This window comes from Oncorhynchus kisutch, linkage group LG1, assembly GCF_002021735.2.
Source record: "Oncorhynchus kisutch isolate 150728-3 linkage group LG1, Okis_V2, whole genome shotgun sequence".
In the NCBI taxonomy this organism is placed as follows: domain Eukaryota; kingdom Metazoa; phylum Chordata; class Actinopteri; order Salmoniformes; family Salmonidae; genus Oncorhynchus; species Oncorhynchus kisutch.
In genome coordinates this window covers 60,305,085-60,322,505 of record NC_034174.2, presented here as the reverse complement: position 1 = coordinate 60,322,505, position 17,421 = coordinate 60,305,085, and the positions used below count along the sequence as shown (strand labels likewise).

At 45.1% G+C, this 17,421-nt stretch overlaps 1 protein-coding gene across 2 annotated transcripts in view; it reads left to right on the top strand.

Moving 5' to 3' along the window:
• LOC109890104 (phosphofurin acidic cluster sorting protein 2) overlaps nt 1-17,421 on the top strand; it is a 92,869-nt gene that overhangs the window by 27,875 nt on the left and 47,573 nt on the right. For both annotated transcript variants that reach the window (XM_020482058.2, XM_020482063.2), the window contains exon 2: nt 17,097-17,184. In XM_020482058.2, coding sequence (XP_020337647.1) covers nt 17,097-17,184 — 88 coding nt within the window. The remainder of the gene's footprint in view (nt 1-17,096; nt 17,185-17,421) is intronic.

Genomic DNA, 17,421 nt, shown 5'->3' with positions numbered 1-17,421 from the left:
AATCACACTACACTGACAATAAAACAATCTCTGACAAAGACATGAGGGGAAACAGAGGGTTAAATACACAACAGGTAATGAATGGGATTGAAAACAGGTGTGTGGGAAGACAAGACAAAACCAATGGAAAATGAAAAAAGGATCAATGATGGCTAGAAGACCGGTGACGTCAAACGCCGAGCATCGCCCGAACAAGGAGAGGCAACAACTTTGGCAGAAGTCGTGACAGTACCCCCCCCCCCCTGACGCGCGGCTCCAGCTGCGCGTCGACACCGGCCTCGGGGACGACCCGGAAGGTGCAGGGCGATCCGGATGGAGACGGTGGAATTCTGATAACATGGAAGGATCTAACACGTCCTCCACCGGAACCCAGCATCTCTCCTCCGGCCCGTACCCCTCCCAGTCCACGAAGTACTGAAGGCCCCTCGCCCGACGTCTCGAATCCAAAATGGATCGAACAGAGTACGCCGGGACCCCCTCGATGTCTAGAGGAGGCGGAGGAACATTACGCACTTCAGCCTCCTGGAGCGGGCCAGCCACCATCGGCCTGAGGAGAGACACATGGAACGAGGGGTTAATACGGTAATGAGTGGGTAGTTGTAACCTATAACATACCTCGTTCACTCTCCTCAGGACTTTAAACGGCCCCACAAACCGCGGACCCAGCTTCCGGCAGAGCAGGCGGAGGGGCAGGTTTCGTGTCGAGAGCCAGACCCTGTCCCCTGGTGCGAACACTGGGGCCTCACTGCGGCGACGGTCTGCGCCAATTTTCTGGCGCCTTATGGCACGCTGAAGGTGGACGTGGGCTGCCTCCCAGGTCTCCTCAGCGTACCGAAACCAATTGTCCACCGCAGGGGCCTCGGTCTGGCTCTGATGCCAAGGAGCCAGAACCGGCTGATACCCTTATACACATTGAAAGGGAGTGAGGTTAGTGGAGGAGTGGCGTAGCGAGTTCTGAGCCATCTCTGCCCAGGGCACGAACTTCGCCCACTCCCCCGGCCGATCCTGGCAATAAGACCGCAGAAACCTACCCACATCCTGGTTAACTCTCTCCACCTGCCCATTACTCTCGGGGTGAAAACTTGAGGTAAGACTAACAGAGATCCCCAGATGCTCCATGAACGCCTTCCAGACCCTTGATGTGAACTGGGGACCCCGATCAGACACTATATCCTCAGGCACCCCATAGTGCCGGAAAACGTGTGTAAACAGGGCCTCTGCAGTTTGTAAGGCCGTAGGGAGACCGGGCAAAGGGAGGAGATGACAGGACTTAGAAAACCGATCCACAACGACCAGGATCGTGGTGTAACCCTGTGAAGGTGGAAGATCAGTCAAAAAATCCACCGACAGGTGCGACCACGGCCGTTGAGGAACGGGTAGAGGTTGTAGCTTACCTCTGGGCAGGTGTCTAGGAGCCTTGCACTGGGCGCACACCGAGCAGGAAGAAACATAAATCCTCACGTCCTTAGCTAAAGTGGGCCACCAGTATCTCCCGTCAAGACAGCGCATCGTCCGACCTATTCCAGGATGACCAGAGGAGGGTGACGTGTGAGCCCAATATATCAATCGGTCGCGGACAGCAGACGGAACGTACAGACGACCAGCTGGACACCAGCTGGGCTCTGCACGTGACGCCCGCTCAATGTCCGCATCCAGCTCCCACACTACTGGCGCCACCAGACACGAAGCTGGGAGTATGGGAGTGGGATCCATGGACCGCTCCTCTGTGTCATACAGCTGAGACAATGCGTCTGCCTTAACGTTCTGGGAGCCTGGTTTGTAAGAAAGAGTAAACACAAAACGAGTGAAAAACATGGCCCACCTTGCCTGGCGAGGATTCAATCTCTTCGCCTGCCGGATGTACTCCAGATTGCGGTGGTCAGTCCAGATGAGAAAAGGGTGTTTAGCACCCTCAAGCCAATGCCTCCACACCTTCAAGGCTTCTACGACAGCTAACAGCTCACGGTTCCCCACATCATATTTTCGCTCCGCCGGGCTGAGCTTCTTAGAAAAGAAAGCACAGGGACGAAGCTTCAGTGTCATACCCGAACGCTGAGAGAGCACTGCTCCTATCCCAGCTTCGGATGCGTCCACCTCCAATATGAATGGCAAAGAGGGATCCGGATGAGCCAGCACAGGCACCGAGGTAAACAGAGTCTTCAGGTGCTCAAAAGCCCTGTTCGCCTCAGCCGACCACTGCAAGCGCACCGGGCCCCCCTTTAGCAGTGAGGTAATGGGAGCTGCCACCTGACCAAAACCCCGGATAAACCTCCGGTAGTAATTGGAAAACCCCAAAAAACGCTGCAACTCCTTTACCGTTTACGCACGGCTGTGATGCGGTCGCTCTCCATCTCCACTCCTGAAGTGGAAATCCGATGCCCTAGGAAGGAGATGGATTGTTGGAAAAACAAGCATTTCTCAGACTTGACATATAGATCATGCTCCAACAGGTGACCAAGCACCCTGCGCACCAGGGACACATGCTCGGCGCGTGTAGCAGAGTATATCAGAATATCATCGATATACACCACTACACCCTGCCCGTGCAGGTCCCTGAAGATCTCATCTACAAATGATTGGAAAACTGATGGAGCATTCATCAACCCATATGGCATGACCAGGTACTCATAATGACCTGTAGCTGGTTGCTTAACATTTGCGCATAATCCGTCATTTTACCTCAACACGTTTCCCCTCATCTCCAGGGAATTGGGGTTTGAGAGCACATGTTCTTCCTGTCAGGCTAATGAAACACAATTAGTCGGAGGTGCAGTTTACTGTTACACTCCCCCTGTTTGTCTTTGGGTGCTGTCAAGCAAAGTGGACCTAATGGTGTTGAGAAAATGTGTTTGGCAAGAATAAATTTTTTCTTTATTTTAGGGGGTAGTTCAGCTTTATTACTATGGAATACTGAAGTATAATTACACGCATTTTATAACATGCTAACCAGACCGGACGCGTCGCAAAATACATTTAGAAATCCATGTTATTAAATTATTGCACCCACACTGCTCGCGCGCGACAACGAGCATCTGCGACGCCAAGGGCTAAAATAAAACTCATTCCTATTTATGACGCAGATCGCGCTGAAAGTCCTACCTCTCACATCTCCTCATTGGTTTATAGAAGCAGGTACCCAGGTGCATCTCCTCATTGGTTATACCCACATGGGTGATTGAAAGACTAACTGTTTTGCCGGTAGTCGTGGTAATACAATGAAAGTTTAGATGGATCACCATATAAAATAAACGATGAAAAGGCCTGGTAGGAGGAGAGATGACTAGAAACGATTCAGTTGGCCATTTTATGTGTGGATTAATTGTCGGAGTAGAGGTCCTTGTGCATTTCAGGTAAAATAACAACTCAATGTTTATATCCCAGGACAAATTAGCTAGCAACAGCAAACTAGCTAAATAGGACAAATTAACGTTAGCTAGCAAGAGCAAGCTAACTAGCTAAATTGCCATACATGTTTAATCCTTTTGACCTGTCCCCAAATGAATGTAATTGGTTCAGAGTTTGTTTTGATATTTTAACCTGCGTGTCGTGATCGCGTTTGGTGTGGGGGGGGGGGGGGGGGCAAAATGTATGTATGCACGATAGCGCACACGCGCAGCCAGTTTGGGTTCTGTGTTAGTGTCAAAGGCTTTTATTGACAATTACATGAAGTTGATGCAAAGAGTCAATATTTGCAGTGTTGACCCTACTTTTTCAAGACCTCTGCAATCTGCCCTGGCATGCTGTCAATTAACTTCTGGGCCATCCTGACTGATGGCAGCCCATTCTTGCATAATCAATGCTTAGAGTTTGTCAGAATTTGTGGGTTTTTGTTTGTCCACCCGCCTCTTGAGGATGGACCACAAGTTCTCAATAGGATTAAGGTCTGGGCGGTTTCCTGGCCATGGACCCAAAATATTGATATTTTGTTCCCCGAGCCACTTAGTTATCACTTTTGCCTTATGGCAAGGTCCATCATGCTGGAAAAGGTATTGTTCGTCACCAAACTGTTCCTGGATGGTTGGGAGAAGTTGCACTCGGAGGATGTGTTGGTACCATTCTTTATTCATGGCTGTGTTCTTAGGCAAAATTGTGACAGGCTCATCCTGACATGACCCTCCAGCATGACAATGCCACCAGCCATACTGCTCATTCTGTGCATGATTTCCTGCAAGAAAGGAATGTCAGTGTTCTCCCATGTCCAGCGAAGAGCCCGGATCTCAATCCCATTGAGCACGTCTGGGACCTAATGGATCGGAGGTTGAGGGCTAGGGCCATTCCCCCGATAAATGTTTGGGAACTTGCAGGTGACTTGGTGGAAGAGTGGGGTAACATCTCACAGCAAGAACTGGCAAATCTGGTGCAGTCCATGAGGAGGAGATGCACTGCAGTACTTAATGCAGATGGTAGCCACACCAGATACTGACTTTTACTTTTGATTTTGACCCCCTCCCCCCTTTGTTCAGGGACACATTATTCCATTTGTGTTAGTCACATGTCTGTGGAACTTGTTCAGTTTATATATCAGTTGTTGAATCTTGTTATGTTCATACAAATATTTACACATGTTAAGTTTGCTGAAAATAAACGCATTTGACAGTGAGGAGACGTTTCTTTTTTTTGCTGAGTTTATATATAAATAGGGTTGAAGTCAGAAGTTTACATACACTTAGGTTGGAGTCATTAAAACTCATTTTTTTCAACCACTCTCAAGACATCAGTCAGGAAGTTAAAGCTTGGTCGCAAATGGGTCTTCCAAATGGAGAATGACCCCAAGCATACTTCCAAAGTTGTGGCAAAATGGCTTAAGGACAACAAAGTCAAGGTATTGGAGTGGTCATCACAAAGCCCTGACCTCAATCCCATATAAAATTTGTGGGCAGAACTGAAAAAGCGTGTGCGAGCAAGGAGGCCTCCGGCGATGATCTACGGTCCGGAGGTCCCGGCAACGATCTCTGGACCGGAGACGCCACCAAAGTGGGGGGAGCCTAAAGCGTGGCGGGGTCTGCGTTCCGCACCGGAGCCCCCACCGAGAGTAGATGCCCACCCGGACCCTCCCCTATGGGTTCAGGTCTTCGGCCGGAGTCCGCACCTTTGGGGGGGGGGTACTGTCACGCCCTGACCTTAGAGATCCTTATTTATTCTCTGTTTGGTTAGATCAGGGTGTGACTCAGGTGGGAGAATCTGTTTTCTATTTCTTTGTTGTTTTGTTGTGTGGTTCCCAATCAGAGGCAGCTGTCTATCGTTGTCTCTGATTGGGGATCATATACTGTATAAGTTGTCATTTTCCATTTGAGTTTTGTGGGGAGTCGTTTTCCGTTTAGTATCTGTGCCTGACAGAACTGTTCACTTTCGTTTGTATTCGTTATTTTTGTTTGAGTGATTCTTGACAGTAAAGATCATGAACACTTTGCACGCTGCACTTTGGTCCACTCTTCCTTACGACGACGAGCATTACATTAAAATACTTTGCTTCTTCTTTCAAAATATTGTTCAGTGAATCATCATTGACTCCATAATTTGCAACAAATTTCAGTAAATCATTTTTGGTAGCAGTTTTATGTCGAAGATTTAAAAAAATCATTTGATGCATTTATGCCCATATTCCATCAAGTTCGCTTTCTTGTATAATATATTGCCCTTGATCTATCTTGAATATGTTCCTCCATTTCTTTTTTCTATGGTACTGTGATAGTTTTAGTGTACTGGCCTCTGTGTTGGAATGTCCAGACATTTCAATCTCCCTCCCCCAACCCTCTCTTTTCATCTCTGTCCATCGAGGCCCCCTCCCCCTGTCTCTCTCTCTCTCTGCCTCTGTCCTTCCGATGAATGGCCGGTACAGAATGCTTTCAATCAGGTGGTCTGGCTTTGTGCTGAGTTAGCGCAAAGTTTTCTCCATGACTGCATCCGAACATTCCAGCCCCTTTGTGTCCATGTGTGTTTGTGTGCATCTCTTTGAGTGCGTTTGTGTATTTGTGTTTGTATGGTCTGCCTGTGAGCGCGTGCATGTCTCTTGTTGTGTGTGTGTGCTGTCAGTGCTGGATGTTGGCCTGTTTGTGTTTGCCTGTCAACTACACTCCAGACGAGTCCAAATTCTCAAAGACAGAGACTGTGACCCCAACTTCCCCTCGGTTGTGTGTGTGTGTGGTGGGGGGGATAGGGGTCAGAGGATGTGTGTTTTTTGGTGTAAGTCTGTTGAAAGTGCTTGCATTGCTATTGTATTTTTTTTTGCGTCTGTAACTGTTTCTGAGTAAGTGTCTGTGCATGGAAAATTGGAAAGTGAATGTTTTTCTACTCTGCTGACCAAGGTTGCCACCCCGTCACAGAGAGTGTGAGAGAGAGTGAAAAGGGGAAAGAAAACACATTCATTCAACCCCAGCTCTACTTTCTCCTCCAAATGCACTAGAATGGAAGAATAGGAGCTGTCTCTAGCTTCCTGTATGACTCATACTCTGGCAATGCAGTACTTCGATAGAGTCTACATCCCAAATGGCACCTTATTCCCTATTTAGTGCACTACTTTTGCCCAGGGCCATAGTGCACTTTAGAGAATAGGCTTCCATTTCGGGCGCACTTACAGAGGGGAAAACGAAGAGCTCAGGGCCACTGTGAGATTTTAATGAAGCTCACAGCAGCACTCCTATTCAGAGCTGAACTGACAATACAATATCCGTTTTGTTTCCTACTTTTTTGTCATGTTTTCATGTGGCTGCCTACGTACATTGGTTTCATGGTCTCCTGACAAAGACCTATTGCAGTTTTGAAATGTTGTAATAATTAAAAAGATATCTCTTCGGAGCATGCAGATGGTGTGCAGATGTTTTTTATTTTCTACCTTGTTTGTGTTGTCTTAATGTTGCTAGACTCACAAGCAGTGTCTTTTATATTTCCTTATGGAAATAAGCTGAACTGACAATACAATGATTATTTGATTATTTCCATCAATCCAGTAGCTTTTTAACCAATAATCAACAATCTGGCACGAGCGCCTATGTCTATTGGATAAATAAAGTTTTGCCAGTACCCACTTTTAATAAAACCTTATGAAGATTTATTAGCAATATATACATTCAAAATCGTAAGCATTATAGGCATTTTTTATCATTTGGAAATTCAAGATATGGATTCATAACCATTTATTAATTAACAGTACTATATTGTATTAAGCCTATGTAAGCCTACGATCCAATAGCATATATTTTCCTTGAGCTCTTAGATTAATGATAGATAACTAATTCGGTCTCTATACAGGGTTTGATACTGCGACCAAAACAGTCGCATTTGCGACCGTTTTACTTGGCATTGCTACACACATTTTTAAATGATCGCAAGGGTGCCAGGGCTTCAAATGGACCTGGCCACGTTAGGTTTCATTTCACAATTAGCTTTTTTATTTTTGAATACCATGATTTATTCAAACAGTAATGTGCAGTTTACCAAACATATAACAACTTTCTGAAGAGGAAACAGCATGGGAATGCCCCTGTCTGTGTGTGTGCAGTGCGCATAGGGCCTGTCTACCACTTTGTGTAGTCTTTAGTGATGCTAATGATAGCCTAACCGTGGTCGAGGAGATGGAAATATACAGTGCCTTGCGAAAGTATTCGGCCCCCTTGAACTTTGCGACCTTTTGCCACATTTCAGGCTTCAAACATAAAGATATAAAACTGTATTTTTTTGTGAAGAATCAACAACAAGTGGGACACAATCATGAAGTGGAACGACATTTATTGGATATTTCTAACTTTTTTAACAAATCAAAAACTGAAAAATTGGGCGTGCAAAATTATCGAATACAGGCTGTATCACAACCGTCCGTGATTGGGAGTCCCATAGGGCGGTGCACAATTGGCCCGGCTTCGTCCGGGTTTGGCCGGTGTAGGCCGGCATTGTAAATAAGAATTTGCCAAATTCAAAACAACAGAAATCCCATAATTAAAATTCCTCAAACATAGAAGTATTTTACACATTTTAAAGATAAAATTCTCGTTAATCCAACCACAGTGTCCGATTTCAAAAACGCTTTTTGGCGAAAGCAGGACATATCGTTATGTTAGGTCAGAGCCAAGTCACAGAAAGCATTCAGCCATTTTCCAACCAAAGAGTGGAGTCACAAAAGGCAGAAATATAGATCAAATGAATCACTAACTTTTGATGCTCTTCATCAGATGACACTCATAGGACTTCATGTTACACAATACATGTATGTTTTGTTCGGTAAAGTTCATATTTATATCCAAAAATCGGAGTTTATATTGGCGCGTTACGTTCAGTAGTTCCAAAACATCCGGTGATTTTTGCAGAGAGCCACATCAAGTTACAGAAATGCTCATAATAAATGTTGATGAAAATACAAGAATTATGCACGGAATTATAGATACACTTCTCCTTAATGCAACCACTGTGTCAGATTTCAAAAAAACTTTACCAAAAAAGCATAATCTGAGTACGGCGCTCAGACGACAAAATCAAGCCAAACAGATTTCCGCCATGTTAGAGTCAACAGATGTCAGAATATCATGATAAATAATCCCTTACCTTTGATGATCTTCATCAGAATGCACTCCCAGGTCCACAATAAATGCTTGTTCTGTTCGATAATGTCCATCATTTATTTGTAAATAGCTCCTTTTGTTGGCTCGTTCAGTACACAATCTAAACTCACCAAGCATGTTCACTAGTTTCAGACAAAAAGTCAAAAAAAGTTCCGTTACAGTCCGTAGCAACATGTCAAACGATGTTTAGAATCAATCTTTAGGGTGTTTTTAACATAAATCTTCATTAATGTTCCAACCGGACAATTCCTTTGTCTGTAGAAATGAAGTGGAATGTAGCTACCTTTCACGTGAGCGTGCCAGACCGAGGCTGTGGCACTCTGCCAGACCACTCACTCAAAGAGCTCTTATGAGCCCCTCCTTTAGAGTAGAATCCTCAAAACAGTTTCTAAATACTGTTGACATCTAGTGGAAGCCTTAGGAAGTGAAACATAACTAATATCCCGCTGTATCTTCAATAGGGGCTGAGTTGAAAAACTACAAACCTCAGATTTCCCACTTCCTGGTTGGATTTCTTCTCAGGTTTTTGCCATATGAGTTCTGTTATACTCACAGACATTCAAACAGTTTTAGAAACTTGAGTGTTTTCTATCCAAATCTACCAATTATATGCATTTTCTAGCTTTTACGGCTGAGTAGCAGGCAGCTTAATTTGGACACGTTTTTCATCCAAAATTCCCAATACTGCCCCCTACCCCAAAGAAGTTAATCGACTTGCCTAGTTAAATAAAAGTTCAATAAAAATGTAATAAAATGCTACGCTTCCCCTAAAGTAAATTTAATTAAATTGCCAAAATGATTTCACCTAATTAGCCTACTCCTGTCTATACAAAAACAAATAAAATCATTCAAAATAGGCTACTAGACCAGCACGCATGATTTGGCCACAGATGATAATTGGCTTCTAAAACAAAAGTTGTGGATTGTTTAGATCGCATTTCCTAAAGTATATAGCCCGTAATTTGAGCAGTGTGTACGGCAAATACCCTGGTTTCAATGTCTATGCAAATACCACATAGATTGTTGAGTTGTGACTGTCAGTGAAAAGTAGAGATGCCCAGCCAGGCGTATCACAATATTTTATCAAAGTTGGGAAAACAAATGACTATTCTGCCCTACCAAGCAAAAAGGCAGTAACTGCTCATAGCGCAGAACTGAGAAAAATGTTTTTTTATTTACCTTGGTTTCACTAACTTTATGCGGTTGCTGCTAACATGACCTCCATTTTCTCCAAAACACAATACAATAGAGGCAGAATACTTCTCCACATGATTAAGCATGTATTTAATGTAGCAAAAATGACATGAGCTAATTTCCAACCAATATTGCTGTAAAGAGAAGACAATGAAAAGACTCATCTGTCGTTGAAAGTTATCAACATTCTTAACTTAAATGTTTGAACTGTATAGCCTATCTTATTGGCACCAGCGGAGAGCATTGGTGTGTGCATCTTCACTCTCTCATTGTTGTGCCAGTTTTTGGACAATCATTTCCTCCTCCAGGTTAAATGGATGTCATGTTGTAGGCATTCTTTTCTTCCCTTCTCGTAGGCCTATTATATGGATGTCATTTTTATTGATATTTTTGTCAGTGTAGGCTACACTGTAATTTTTGTCGTATTAAAAAATATTCTGCCAATGTCTCCAATCATATAAAGTATAGTAGAATTGCATGAAATGTATTTATAAAAGGCCAAGGAACGTATCTGATGTACATTTGAAGTCAGAAGTTTACTTACACTTAGGTTGGAGTCATTAAAACTTGTTTTTCAACCATTCCACAAATGTCTTGTTAACAAACTATAGTTTTGGGAAGTCGGTTAGGACATCAACTTTGTACATGACAAGTCATTTTTCAACAATTGTTTACAGACAGATTATTTCACTTATAATTCACTGTATCACAATTCCAGTGGGTCAGAAGTTTACATACACGTTGACAAGTTGACTGTGCCTTTAAACAGCTTGGAAAATTCCAGAAAATTATGTCATGGCTTTAGAAGGCTAATTGACATAATTTGAGTAAATTGGAGGTGTACCTGTGGATGTATTTCAAGGCCTACCTTTAAACTCAGTGCCTCTTTGCTTGACATCATGGTAAAATCAAAAGAATTCAGCCAAGACCTCAGAAAAAATTGTGTAGACCTCCACAAGTCTGGTTAATCGTTGGGAGCAATTTCCAAACGCATGAAGGTACCACGTTCATCAGTACAAACAATAGTACGCAAGTATAAACACCATGGGACCACGCGGCCATCATACCGCTCAGGAAGGAGACGCGTTCTGTCTCCTAGAGACACCGTTGGTGCGGAAAGTGCAATCAATCCCAGAACAGCAGCAAAGGACCTTGTAAAGATGCTGGAGGAAACAGGTCATTAAGTATCTATATCCACAGTAAAAACGAGTCCTAAATCGACATAACCTGAAAAGCCGCTCATCAAGGAAGAAGCCACTGCTCCAAAACCGCAATAAAAAAGACAGACTACGGTTTACAACTGCACATGGGGACAAAGATCGTACTTTTTGGAGAAATGTCCTCTCGTCTGATTAAACAAAAATAGAACTGTTTGGCCAAAATGACCATCGTTATGTTTGGAGGAAAAAGGGAAAGGCTTGCAAGCCAAAGAACACCATCCCAACCGTGAAGCACGGGGGTGGCAGCATCATGTTGTTGGGGTGCTTTGCTACAGGAGGGACTGGTGCACTTCACAAAATAGATGGCATCATGAAGAAAAGTATGTGGATATATTGAAGCAACATCTCAAGACATCAGTCCGGAAGTTAAAGCTTGGTTGCAAATGGGTCTTCCAAATGGACAATGACCCCAAGCATTCTTCCAAAGTTGTGGCAAAATGGCTTAAGGACAACAAAGTAAAGGTATTGGGAGTGGCCCTCACAAAGCCCTGACCTCAATCCAATAGAAAATTTGTGGGCAGGACTGAGAAAGTGTGTGCAGGCAAGGAGGCCTTACAAACCTAACTCAGTTACACCCGCTCTGTCAGGAGGAATGGGACAAAATTCACCCAATTTATTGTGGGAAGCTTGTGGAAGGCTACCCGAAACATTTGACCCAAGTTAAACAATTTAAAGGCAATGCTACCAAATACTAATTGAGTGTATGTACACTTCTGACCCACTGGGAATGTGATGAAAGAAATCAAAGCTGAAATAATTCTCTCTGCTATTATTCTGACATTTCACATTCTTAAAATAAAGTGACCTAGGACAGGGAATTTTTACTAGGATTAAATGTCAGGAATTGTGAAAAACTGAGTTTAAATGTATTTGGCTGATGTGTATGTAAACCTCTGACTTCAACTGTATATGTATGTATATATATATCCCTCACACACACACTAGGTTGTGTGATGTGGCCAAAATATCATATCACAGTATTCTTCTCAGTATTTGACAGCATTGGATGTTTCTTAATAATAAAAGTTCAAAATATTCTTTATGGCTTGTGGATGACCCTAGGATGGCACCAAATGAATTCTAAGTGGTTTTAATGGGCTTTTCTCCATTCTAATTGCTTTACGGTTCAATGGAACTTCAACCAAAAATAATAGGACAAAACTGACAGTGATGTAGTCCTATTTGTTGCGTTGGAATTGCATAGGAATCCAAATTATTTGTTATATTCCAGAATTCACTTCCAGCATTTTAATTAATTTCTTCATTTCATTTCCTGTACTACTTTATCATTTACATACTGTGTCACATTTCTTTTGTCTTAGTATGTCTCTATTTCGTCAACTTTTATTGACCGAATAACTATTTTCCTCCCTATTGTCAGCTTCAATTGCAGTTCTTACTTTCTCCACTATGGGGTAGTCAGACAATTTCAGGGGGTCTCTATTTTGCAAGCTTGCCCTCTCGAGGTTGTTGACTTGTTGTGTTAGCTAGAAGTTTGTTGTTTGCAGTTTCTTACTGGCGATTGACTGGTCATTACTGAATGATTTAATGTAATAAATCAAACATTAAAATACTGTTATAGAAGGTAAAGTAAAAATCCAAACCAGTCCGTGATTGATTACCGGTGTATAGTTTTTTACGGTTTACCGCCCAGCCCTAACACACACACACACAGTGAATACAGTATGCCTAGTCTGAATAGAATTATGCCCACAGACATTATGTCTATGAAAGCGCTACTCATCTCACGTAGTGGGCTGAGTACCTTTTGTTCAACACTGGTGTTTTTCTATCCTTTTGAAATACATGATCCTTCCTCACGACAGCAGCTCTTGAGAGGGATAAGCGGTGTATCAAGATGATGTGATTATCGTGAAAAATACAAACGGTTTTTGTTGTGATAGGCAGTCATGACTTTATTTCATTATTACTGCCAGTTTGTTTTGTGTGTGAAATAATGAAATACAGTGCCTTGCGAAAGTATTCGGCCCCCTTGAACTTTGCGACCTTTTGCCACATTTCAGGCTTCAAACATAAAGATATAAAACTGTATTTTTTTGTGAAGAATCAACAACAAGTGGGACACAATCATGAAGTGGAACGACATTTATTGGATATTTAAAACTTTTTTAACAAATCAAAAACTGAAAAATTGGGCGTGCAAAATTATTATGTTGATTCTTCACAAAGAAATACAGTTTTATATCTTTATGTTTGAAGCCTGAAATGTGGCAAAAGGTCGCAAAGTTCAAGGGTGTTACGGTTTTCTAGGTGTGGTGAAGGAGAGTCGGACCAAACTGCAGCGTGCCGATTGCGATCCATATTTATTCAAACAAAACGTAACAAAGAATAAACACTAAACACTACAAAACAATAAATGTAAAGAAAACCGAAACAGCCTATACTTGTGTAACCTAACACGTAGACAGGAACAAAGACACTAAGGACAATCACCCACGACAAACTCAAAGAATATGGCTGCCTAAATATGGTTCCCAATCAGAGACAACGATAAGCACCTGCCTCTGATTGAGAATCACTCCAGGCAGCCATAGACCTTGCTAGATAACCCCACTAGCTACAATCCCAAATATATACACACCAAAACCCCAAGACAAAACACACCACAATACAAAAACTCCATGCCACACACTGGCCTGACCAAATACATAAAGATAAACACAAAATACTTTGACCAGGGCGTGACAGAACCCCCCCCCCCTAAGGTGCGGACTCCCGAACGCACCTCAAAACAATAGGGAGGGTCCGGGTGGGCGTCTGTCCAATGGTGGCGGCTCTGGCGCGGGACGATGAACCCACTCAGTTGATGTCTTAGTCCCCTCTCGTCCCTGGATAGACCACCCTCGCCGCCGACCATGGCCTAGTAGTCCTCACCCAGAAACCCACTGGACTGAGGAGCAGATCGGGACTGAAGGACAGCTCGGGACTGAGGGGAAGCTCAGGAGTGAGAGAAAGCTCAGGAGTGAGAGAAAGCTCGGGAGTGAGAGAAAGCTCGGGAGTGAGAGAAAGCTCGGGAGTGAGAGAAAGCTCGGGAGTGAGAGAAAGCTCGGGAGTGAGAGAAAGCTCGGGAGTGAGAGAAAGCTCGGGAGTGAGAGAAAGCTCGGGAGTGAGAGAAAGCTCGGGAGTGAGAGAAAGCTCGGGAGTGAGAGAAAGCTCGGGAGTGAGAGAAAGCTCGGGAGTGAGAGAAAGCTCGGAGTGAGAGAAAGCTCGGGAGTGAGAGAAAGCTCAGGAGTGAGAGAAAGCTCAGGCAGGTAGGTAGATCTACCAGATCCTGGCTGGTTGGCAGATCCTGGCCGACTGGCAGATCTGGAAGAGTCTGGCTGACTGGCAGATCTGGAAGAGTCTGGCAGATCTGAGAGTCTGGTCGACTGGCAGATCTGGAAGAGTCTGGTCGACTGGCAGATCTGGAAGAGTCTGGTCGACTGGCAGATCTGGAAGAGTCTGGTCGACTGGCAGATCTGGAAGAGTCTGGCTGAATGGCAGATCTGGCGGCGCTGGGCAGACTGGCGGTGCTGGGCAGACTGGCGATGCTGGGCAGACTGGCGACGCTGGGCAGACTGGGGGCACTGGCGGCGCTGGGCAGACTGGCGGCACTGGCTGCTCCATATAGGCTGACAGCTCTGGCGGCTTCTTACAGACTGACAGCTCTGGCGGCTCCGTGCTGACTGGCAGCCCCTTGCAGACTGGCAGCCCCTTGCAGACCGGCAGCCCCTTGCAGACTGGCAGCTCCTTACAGACTGACAGCTCCGTGCAGACTGACAGCTCCGTGCAGACTGACAGCTCCGTGCAGACTGACAGCTCTGGCTGCTCCATGTAGACTGGCAGCTCCTTGCAGACTGACATCTCTGGCTGCTCTATGCAGACTGACAGCTCTGGCTGCTCTATGCAGACTGACAGCTCTGGCTGCTTCATGCAGACTGACAGCTCTGACTGCTCCATGTAGACTGGCTGCTTCATGCAGACTGGCAGCTCGGGCTCCTCCATGTAGACTGACAGCTCTGGCTGCTCCATGCAGACTGACAGCTCTGGCTGCTCCATGCAGACTGACATCTCTGGCTGCTCCATGCAGACTGACAGCTCTGGCTGCTCCATGCAGACTGACAGCTCTGGCTGCTCCATGCAGGCTGGCTTCTCCATGCAGGCTGGCAGCTCCAGCTGCTCCCTGCAGGCTGGCAGCTCTGTCTGCGCTGAACAGGCGGGAGACTCCGGCAGCGCAGGAGAGGAGAGAGGCTCTGGTTGCGCTGAACAGGCGAGGCGCACTGAAGGCCTGGTGCGTAGTGCTGGAACTGGTGGTACTGGATCGAGGACACGCACAGGAAACCTGGTGCGGGGAGCTGCTACCGGAGGACTGGTGCGTGGAGGTGGTGACGGATAGACCGGGCCGTGCAGGCACACTGGAGCTCTTGGGCACCGAGCCTGCCCAACCTTACCTGGTTGAATGCTCTCGGTTGCCCTGCCAGTGCGGCGAGGTGGAATAGCCCGCACTGGGCTATGCAGGCGAACCGGAGACACCGAGCGCAAGGCTGGTGCCATGTAAGCCGGCCCAAGGAGACGCACTGGGGACCAGATGCGTAGAGCTGGCTTCATGGCATTTGGCTCGACGCTCAATCTAGCCCGGCCGATACGCGGAGCTGGAATATACCGAACCGGGCTGTGCACCCGCACTGGAGACACCGTGCGCTCCACAGCATAACACGGTGCCTGCCCGATCTCTCTAGCCCCCCGGTAAGCACAGGGAGTTTGCGCAGGTCTCCTACCTGGCATAGCCATACTCCCTGTGAGCCCCCCCCCCCCAATACATTTTTGGGGCTGACTCTCAGGCTTCCATCCGCGTTGCCGTGCTGCTTCCTCATATCTGCGCCTCTCAGCTTTCGCCGCCTCTAGTTCTTCTTTGGGACGGCGATATTCTCCAGGCTGAGCCCAGGGTCCTTTACCGTCCAGTTCCTCCTCCCATGTCCATTTATCCAGGTGGTGCAGCCTCTCCCACTGCAGCTGCTGCTCCTGCTGCTGCTGCCTCTGTTGCCTCTGTTCCTGCTGCTCCCTTGGGCGGCTACACTCCCCTGGTTTAGCCCAGGGTCCTCTCCCGTCGAGGATTTCCTCCCATGTCCAGAAATCCTTCTTGAGCATCTCCTTTTTCGGCTGCTCCTGCCTGTTGACACGCCGCTTGGTCCGTTGGTGGTGGGTGATTCTGTTACGGTTTTCTAGGTGTGGTGAAGGAGAGTCGGACCAAACTGCAGCGTGTCGATTGCGATCCATATTTATTCAAACAAAACGTAACAAAGAATAAACACTAAACACTACAAAACAATAAATGTAAAGAAAACCGAAACAGCCTATACTTGTGTAACCTAACACGTAGACAGGAACAAAGACACTAAGGACAATCACCCACGACAAACTCAAAGAATATGGCTGCCTAAATATGGTTCCCAATCAGAGACAACGATAAGCACCTGCCTCTGATTGAGAATCACTCCAGGCAGCCATAGACCTTGCTAGATAACCCCACTAGCTACAATCCCAAATATATATATACACCAAAACCCCAAGACAAAACACACCACAATACAAAAACTCCATGCCACACCCTGGCCTGACCAAATACATAAAGATAAACACAAAATACTTTGACCAGGGCGTGACAAAGGGGGCCGAATACTTTCACAAGGCACTGTATGTATTCATCATTTCTTTGACGTCTTTCTCAATTTCCAAGTTATCATAATACAAGGGTTGTCAAATATGAATCTATACCTTTTTATATTCTCGCTCAGCTGTACATTTATTATGCATGACTTCATCTTTTTCTTCCTTCAGCTCTATTATTCATTTTACAGTATGTGTACATGTTGCATTTGCTTTGAAAGTACTATGCGTGTTGCCATTCATACCAGTAAAGCAGACTTCCTTTGAATTGATTTGTTCAAACATCGCTATATGTTCCATTAAACACCCTAATGGAATATGCCTACAATAGCTTTGTTTACATGTTATCAGTTCACCACTGTATCAAAAATGACGACGTTTGTGTATCATTGTGCATGTTTGAAATGGTCTAAATTAATGAAACGAAACTAAATCCCTTCCCTGTCTCCCCTGTTGACCACAGATTGTGCAGCCTGACCCTCAAGAAACTGATTGTCCTCAAAGAACTGGACCGAGAGCTTAGCTCTGTGGTGATAGCTGTCAAAATACAGGTGAGTCCAGTTTAAGAAGATTATGACGATTTAAGTAATGTGCTTCGGATTGTATTAGTATCAAATGGAGTGTCCATAAAAACACAGGAACTTGGATTGCTGTTGACCGTTGAAGTCTTGTGTTATGGGATGGTTTGGTAACAACTGTTTGCATCAATTGGCTGATACTTTGTTCTGAAATGAACAGAAAAATCAAAGGACTATATCAAGGTCAATACTACTCGTCAATTTACTCAA